This window comes from Pediculus humanus, genomic scaffold, assembly GCF_000006295.1.
Source record: "Pediculus humanus corporis 1103172107909 genomic scaffold, whole genome shotgun sequence".
Lineage (NCBI taxonomy): Eukaryota > Metazoa > Arthropoda > Insecta > Psocodea > Pediculidae > Pediculus > Pediculus humanus.
The window spans coordinates 39,531-48,464 of NW_002987482.1; the positions used below are offsets into that span (position 1 = coordinate 39,531).

The 8,934-nt window shown below is 26.3% G+C and overlaps 1 protein-coding gene across 1 annotated transcript; it reads right to left on the bottom strand.

The window, feature by feature from the left end:
* Nucleotides 1–1,500: 1,500 nt before the first annotated feature.
* Nucleotides 1,501–2,152, bottom strand: Phum_PHUM397840 (uncharacterized protein; the record flags this gene model as incomplete). Its single annotated transcript, XM_002428672.1, has 2 exons — nt 1,501–1,862; nt 2,098–2,152. The coding sequence occupies 2 exons, from the start codon at nt 2,150–2,152 to the stop codon at nt 1,501–1,503; spliced, it is 417 nt and encodes a 138-aa protein (XP_002428717.1).
* Between the last annotated feature and the right edge of the window lie 6,782 nt (nt 2,153–8,934).

Sequence of the window (8,934 nt, forward strand, 5' to 3'; positions counted from 1 at the left end):
AAAAAATTAAAAAAAAAAAAAAAAAAAACTCCCCCCCAATTAATTAATTAATTAATTATTAAATAAATAAATAAATAAATAAATAATAATAATAAATAAATAATATTAAATATATAAAAAAAAAAAACCGGAAAACGTAATTTCATCTTTTATTATTATTAAAAAAAAAAAAAAATCTTTTTAATTATTTAAAAAAAAAAAAAAAATCAATAAATGAATGTTAATTGAGAGCCAAGGCACGAAACCCTTGTTGTTGTTGTTGTTTGTTATCGTTGGTTTGTTTGTTTGTTATTATTATTCCCGCCTTTAGTTTGTTTTATCGGATTTTTATAAATTTTTTTTTCATTTTATTTCGAAAAACCACTACAAATTTTATTTTAATTATTATTAATAAATAATTATTTATCGTATATCACATTCAAATTACATATTTTAATAAATTTATTAGTATTATTATTATTATTATTATTATTTAAATCAACAACAACGAGAATCATTTAGTGCTTACTTGTTTACTTCCTTCCTTCCTTTTTTTTTTTTTTTTGTAAATTAATAAAAAAATAAATAATAAACCTTTTTCGAAACCGTTTTTTTTTTTCACATTTGTTAATAAACATTAAATAATTATTAAATTCAATTTTTTTTTTTTTTAAAAAACAAAAAACAACGATTTACTACTTCGTTTAACAACAACAGGTTTTTTTTTTTTTTTTTCTCTTTCACTTCCATTCGTTTTGTTTTTTTGAATAAAATGCGTGCATGCGTTATAAAACATTTTTCTTTTATATAAGTTTTTAATTTGTTAAAATTTAAGCCCCATTAAACAATAACAAAAGGATTAAATGGCAGCAACGACAACCGCACGCGAAAAATAATACAACAAAAAAAATTGAAATTGAAATTTGTCATATGTGTTCTTTTCAAAAAAAAAATTTTCCGTTATTTTTTTTTTTTTTTTTTTTACTTTGAAAAACAAACTATTGTTTTTAATAATCATAATTTAACGGGGCATTTAAAAATTTTGTTTGTTTTTTTGTTTTGTTTTTGTTTTTTTCCAACAAATATTTTTATTGTTTTACAACATCGTGCGAAAAAAAAAAAAAAAAACGCGCGAACACGCTTGCACGCACTCATGCAAAAAAAAAAAAAAAAAAAAAAAAAAAATTTAAAATTTGATTTAACGGTTTCGAATAACTAAATGACCCTCGTAGTGATTTTTTTATGATAATAATAATAATAATTATTAATACCCGGAAGTTATAGTAGGGGTTTAACGAAAATTAAAAGAGAACAAAAAAAAAAAAAAATAAATGGAAAAATTTTCCCATTCCATTATTTTTCCTTTTTTCCTTTTTTTTCCTTTTTTTGTTTTCTTTTCGTTAACGTATAAATAAACAAAGGGAAAAAAAAATATAAAAATAAACAACAACCGTTTGTCGAACGCTTCGTCGGGATTGGCGTACGTGTGTGTGTGTGTCTGTGTGCCCCCCCATCCCTCCATTATTCTTTTTTGACGAGAGTATCAATTAAACAACTCCTATGCGATTCGACTAAATGTTGTTTCATTTTCAACGTGGGTTTTATATTGCATTCGAATAATTTTCCACACATTTTACAAACGGCCGAACGTTCTTCCCAATTCTTATTGAAACAACTCCATAAAACGGATTGATGACTCCCTCCAATGGGTGACATTTTCGTCGCGTACCTTTCAAATTCTCTCGGATGCAACCTCGATAAATGTCTTTTTAAATTCCACACTCCCGAATTTGATTGTATTTTTAATACCATGTTACATATAATGCACATTGCTGTCTTTTCTATTGAATTCCCCGTGAAAAAATCCCAGACGGATTGCGACGCTCCTAAAAAAAAAATTAAAAAAAAAATGAAAAAAAAACCAAAAAAAAAAAAAAAAACATCTTTTTTTTTTCCTCGTCTTAATCTCAAAGGGAATAATAAATAAATGGTATTTTCCTTTTTCTTTTATCCATTTTCGCGCACCGTATTATAATAATAATAATAATAATAAAATATCCAATCATGCTAATCATTATTTAATTATGGGAAATTATTATTATTATTATTATGAATTACTGACTCCTGTGTTTTTTTTAACCAATAAATACAACAAATTAATATTTAATTTCATTTTTCACTTTCATTCCTTCCCCCCCAAAATTTTTTTTTCCTCGTCGTCGTCGTCGTCATCGCCCGCCATTTTTAACCGTTAAAATATAAAAAAAAAAACTAAAATATTTTTTCACCTTCGAAACATTTCTTTTTTTCCAATTTATAATTTTATTTCGATTATTAATTAATAATACACATCCGGAGTAATTTGACATATTTAATAACCGTTTTTATTAAACAAAACCTCAAAAAAAAACTTTTTTAAAAAAACTACACTCTTTAATAAACTTATCGATGAAAAGATAAAACTACAACTGAGTCCGCCAAAGTACCTGCACGGCGATTCGAACGATTCGAACGTTTCGAACAATATTTAAAAAAAAAAACCGTTAAAACTTTGCGCTGAGATTTGGTATATTCGAATGGAAGGAGAAACGGAGAATGAGAACGAGAGAGTGAGAGTGAGAGAGAGAGAGAGAGAAAAAAGCAGACGATATAAAATCATTTGATTTCGTCAAAGGGGTGGAGTTCAATTTGAATTTGAATTTTTTTTTCGAATTCGAATGTTCGAAACGTTCAAGTGGCAAAAAAAAAAATTATTTTAAATCGAAGGTGAAAAATTATTTTATTGTGTTAAATGTTAGGAAAGGCGTGAAAGGAATTTTTTTTTTTTTTTCTTTTTCTGTGAGAGAAAAAAAAGAAAAAAATTAATTAATAATAATACTAAAAAAAAAAACGAAAAAAAAAAACGAATCGTTTTTTTTTTTTTTTTTTGTTTGATTAATTTATTTTTATTAAATTTAATTATAACGTTCAAAATTTTTAAAAAAAAATTAAATTAATTCATAAATATTATTATTATTATTATTTACGAATATTTGAATTTTTTTTTTAATATTAATTAAATTAATTTAAATTTTACGTTGTGAGAGGACGACAGGAGAGAAAGAGAGAGAGAGAGAGAGAGAGTGAAAAAAAAAGAAAAAAAAAAAATTACTGCTTTCGATTGTTATTAATAATTTTTTTACTGATTTTTTATTTTTATTTTTGTTATTTCACATTGAATGTTCTGACAAACAAATAAAATAATAATAATAATAATATCAACAAAATTGTCATTACTATTATTATTATCATTACCCATTCTTTCCTTTCGATTACTTACCAATTGAATATGTTTTACAATTTGTGTAAATTTTAATATCATCATCATCATCATCATCATCATTTACACACATTTATTATGTATAACATAAAACTTTGCTAAAATTATTATTATTATTTATTAATTAGTTTCTCAAAAAAGAAGAACAAGAAGAAGTAAAAGATGAAGAAAAAAAAAACAACAAACAAACTTTCATTCGTACAATCATTTAATTCAAAATAAAATTTTTTATAATTTGAACTATAATATAACTACATGGTAAAGATCAGCATCATTATTAATTGTAATATCAATAATAATAATAATAATAATAAAGTTTGTTTGAATAATGTAATGAAAAAGCATCGTTGAGCATTTTCAGTTGGTTATTATTATTTTTTGCCTTTACTTACCTTGTCAGTTTTTAATTTTCCATCTAATAAAGTAAAAAACTTTAATTTTGTTAAGAAAAAAAGTAAAAAAAGAAACAAGCAATTCAAATCACTAAATTAAATTAATTAATTAATTAAAATAATTAATTGTTAATTTCTTTTTTTATTCGTTTGTAATTCGTAACCATTGATAGAATTTAAAAAGTCATAAAAGGTGAAAAAAACTAAAATAAAATAAAATAAAATAAAAACCAATAGAAAAATGTATAGAATTGTCAAATATTACAACCATTTACACATTATTTGATTTAATCATTTTTATCCTTAATTACGATTTCAAAAAAGAAAAAAAAAACTTGATTTTCTACTCGAAAATGAAACATTATGAAATCTTAATTCGATAAATGATTCAATTATTTTTATAACAAGATTTGTTTGCATAGATTTTATGAGACAGTTTATGGAAGAAACAAAATTTTATAAAATAATGCCAAAAAAAAAAAAAAAAAAAAAAAAAAAAAAAACAAAAATCAGTTCGATATTAAAATATTCGATATGAATTACTATTATTTCTAAACTTGAAAAAGTTCTACGATTTGTAAGGTAATGTAACACTTTCTAAAATAAATTTTTGTTAAAATAAATTCATTTTTGTGTAAAAAAAAAACAGAAAAATTATTAATTAAAATATGACATGCAGTTAAAACTTTAAACGAAATAAACAAATGCAAACAATTTAAATTTTAAAAAAATTCGACATGATAGTTTTTTCTTTTCAATTCCTCCATAGAATGTGTTAAAATTTATGAAAATAAGTATTAATACTCGATATTGAAAGCATTTATTGTGAGATTAAATAAATTAATGTATGAAAATTGTTTAATGTTAAAATTCTAAATAATAAATAAAAAATTTCTTACCATTATAATGACAATGAATGAAAATTATCAAAAAAAAAAAAAAAAAAAAAAAACTTTCTATGTGTGGGGGGGTGGGTTGTTTAACTTAAAATATTTCTTTATAAAATGACTTTGAAAAATGTGCAATGTTGTGGGGGCATGTAAAACCCCCCCCTCACTTTCAATTCATATTACCCAACACCTTTTCAACAACACCCATTCATTATTATATATGTGCTATTATATTTTAAAATAAAACTAATCAAAAACTATTAACTGATTATTAAATATAACAAAAAAAAATTAATAAAAAAAAAAATTTGTTTTTTTTTTTTTTTTTTTTTTACAAAAAAATATTTTTATCCTACCGCATAGGGAACCTTTTTCACAGACAACAATTGCCATTGGAAACAAGTTTGTTATTCAAAACATAACAATACACATCAATTTTATTTTACTTTTTCTCCCCCCCGTAGATTATTATTATTACATCCATATATAAAATAACTATTTTTTCCCCATTAATTAATATCATTAATTAATTAATTTATAATAATTATGATAACTTTAATATGTAATCAACAATTTTTTTCATTTTTTCATTTTTTTTTTTTCTTTAAATAAACAAACTGAAAAATTAATTTTTTTTTTTTTTTTTCTTTATAATACAACACTATGCAGCATTTTATTTCCAATAACAAGAAAACAAACTGAAAAACATAATCAGGGCGACAACTTAACTACGTTGCCAACCTACATTGATCCATTTTATTCAAACGTTCCCTTATGTATTTTTTCGTTTTTTTTTTTTTTTTTTTTTAAACTTTTATCGGGGAATTAGACGACGTTACGCTTAAATGATGCCTTTTTTTTTTTTTTTTTTTTTTCAAACTTTTGTTTACTTTTACGACATTGTTTACTTTATTAACAAGGGGGGGGAAAGGAATTTGAAAATAAAATAAATAAAAAAAAAAACACAAACTTTAAATAAAAAAAAAACTCTTTTTAATAATTAAATAATTCAACAATCACAATTTTTTTGTTGTTGATTTTTACTTTTTTTTTTTTTTAAATAAAATTTTCCTTTTTTTTTTTGTAATAAAAATCGAGATTTTGCGGGAAAATCGGGAAAAAAACAATTTTCTTCCTCCCCTCCCCTCTTCCCACCTTCCCACACTATTTTAATCGATTTATTTTTCAAGTTTAATTAATAATTATGCTTCCTCTTCATATTAAATAATAAAAAAAAAAATTAATTTCCAAATAATGTTGTTTTCTCTTTGATCCGCCTACCGCCATTACCGCCGCCACCACCACCACCACCGCCAAAAATTTTCTATTTTAATGTTAAATTTGCATATCATCGAGGGTTAGAGTTAATATGACTCGAGTGATAAACACACGCCTTAACTTCCCGCCGCCGCCGCCGCTCCGCCCCCTCTCTCTTCCCTTCTTCCCTCCCCCCACTTCCCCTCTCACGCTCCGCCTTCACAAAGTAAACAAATCGAATGACGAGGGTAAAACAAACAAAACAAACAAACAAAAAGAGGAAAAGAATAAAAAAAAAAGGGGCACTGCCCGTTTGTACAGTGTCAATAGAATACTAACCCGATTGATATTCGAAACGTTGTTAATGGCTGCCAACCTAACACACGCATATATATATATATGTAAAATTGCGCCCACATAAACGCACCAACGCACACGTGAACCTTTTTTTTTTTTTTTTTCCAAAAACCCACGTGCAACCTACAACAACCGCAATCCCAATTTGTTTAATTTTATTTATTTAATTATTAAATAACATTTCATTCAAACTGTATATATTATTATTTAAATAATATTAAAAAAAAAAAAAAATTTGCGTGGGAATAACAGGAAATCATCGGTCGTGGGTTTTGTGTAACGCGCACGCACGTATGTATACACGACGTCGTCTGCTTTAACAAACAAACAACTCCTAACGTAACGAACGTTTCCCCCTACTACCCATCCATTGAAATAAAACAAACGAAAGGAAAGCAGGAGCGTAACTAATACTTCATCGACCCAAATAATATCTATTCCCGATACCTATCTTATTTTAAAGTACTTTTACATGCAATTAATTACAATGTTGCCATTTTTCTTTTCCCAATTATTTATATAAAACTTAACGTCAATGGCACGAAGCTTTTGGCTCATTTCAAGGGTACAAGAAAAAAAAAAATTTGTTTGCCATTTGATAATTGATATCATTCTAAACAACAACAACAACAACTGAAATGTTTTTTTTTTTTTTTTTTTTTTGTTTGCTTTTATTAATATATATGATGGCAAAAATTTTTAAGTATTGTTTGTTAGGTTTGTTTGTTTGTTCGTTCGTTTCTTTCCTTTTCAAGTGGGCGATGACTGATGATGGAAAATAAATTAACGATTTATTTTTTTTTTAAATTCGTGGTTGTTGTTGTTGATGGGTAAAAACCCACTTCTGTTTATTTTTTTTTTAATTAAAAGAGACGTCGTGTCAACAAGTGGGAGGAAAGAAAACAAAAAAAAAAAAAAAAAAGAAAGAAAATTTTGCTACCACCATCAATTATTGATAAAGATTACAATTCCTGTCTATCTTCTTTTCCCCCCTCATCCCTTCCTTCCTTCCTTCCACCCCTCTTTCTGTTCTTTTCAGAATCAAATATATTTATATTTATTTATTTTTATTTTCATCCCATTCAGTACTACTAGTTCCCCCCCCCTCTCCCATGGTATCTAGATGTCTCCCCAACACCTACCTGCGTTGATTATGTCTTCTTCTTCTTTTGTTCCTCCTCTTGCTTTTCTTCTGCTACTCCTGCTGTAATGCCACCGCGTTCATCATCGAAACGGTAACAAAAAAAAAAAATACCAAAAAAAAAACTTAAAAAAAATTTCTTCTCTCGGCGGACACTTTTGAAAAAAAAAAAAAAAAAAATTTTCAATTATGAATGAATCAATTAAGGAGGTCGGGAGGTCACCGTCACCACCACCACCACCATCATCATCATCATCATCAAACAGTGGTCTTTCATTTCATTCCGACAAAAAAAAAAAAAAAAATTTTTTTTAATCAATGACTCGGTGGTGACTGGACTGTGTAATAGATAATGATAATAATAATAATAATAATAATAACAACAACAATGAAAAAACAACACTTCTTTTGTTTCGGGGTGAGGGGAAGTGGTTTGTGGGGAGGGAATTTGATTTCAAAATCTACATCTTCTACATAATGGATTAAATTCCAGTCGTACCTACCTGCCTGATACGTGACCTTAAAAAAATTTTTACAAAAACCGTCAAACGGAAAATCGCAAAACAAAAACAAAAAAAATTTTCTTCTTTGTCTTCTTTGCGAATCGATAATGATAATAAAATGTTTTATAAAATAATAATAATAATAATAATAATAATAATAATAATAATAATAATTAAAAGTAAAAATAAAAAAATAATCATCACAAAACATCATCGAAATCGAAACGCGAATCATCAACGAACCCGCCATTTCCGCTCGCGCGTTTTTTTTTTTTTTTTTTTTTTTCAAATTTAAAAAAAAAATTTTCCCGGATGATCAAAAAATCATGTCGTCTCAATCTCACATTAATTATAATTAATAAATACTTATTGATTAGCCTACCTAAACTAATTTTAATCAACAACCTTTGGTGTCATTTAATACTTACACGCACTTGCACACTCGCACTTCCCTACCGGAAACGAAACGAAACCAAACAAAAAATGCCATTACTGGGTCCCGCAGCCGCTGCCGCCACGTGTGTTGAAAATAATAAAAAAAAAAAAATTCATTTGGAATGAATCTTTAGATGGGGGGAAAGAGAGAGAGAGAGAGAGAAAGAGAATTTTCTCTCTCTCTCTGTCTCTCTCTACCCTCCTCTAGAATTCCTTCCAACTTTTTTTTTTTTTTTTTTTTGTTTTACTATCAACACAACAACAGCAAAGACATTTTTTTTTTTATTTAATTTCGATCGTAAATCAACGAGACGACGACGACGCCATCGCCATCGCCGCCATCATCATTTTGTTTATTTCATGTCTCGTACCAAACTCCTCTTCTTCCTCATCCTCATCCTCCTGTTCTTCATCTTCTTCTTCTTCTTCTTCTTTCTCTTCTTTGAATAATAAATTAAAAACACTTTTACCGGAAATTTTAAATTTTATTTCGTTCGACATTTTTTTTTTTTTTTTTTTCCGATAAGTACCGGTTTTTGGGGTCTGGGTGTGTCTTTTACCGGTAAGGGGGGGAGGAAGGAAGAGAAGAGGGGGACTCGAATATGATTTCATTTTTCATTTGTTCAAAAAAAAAAAAAATAAAAAAAAAAAAAAAAAAAAA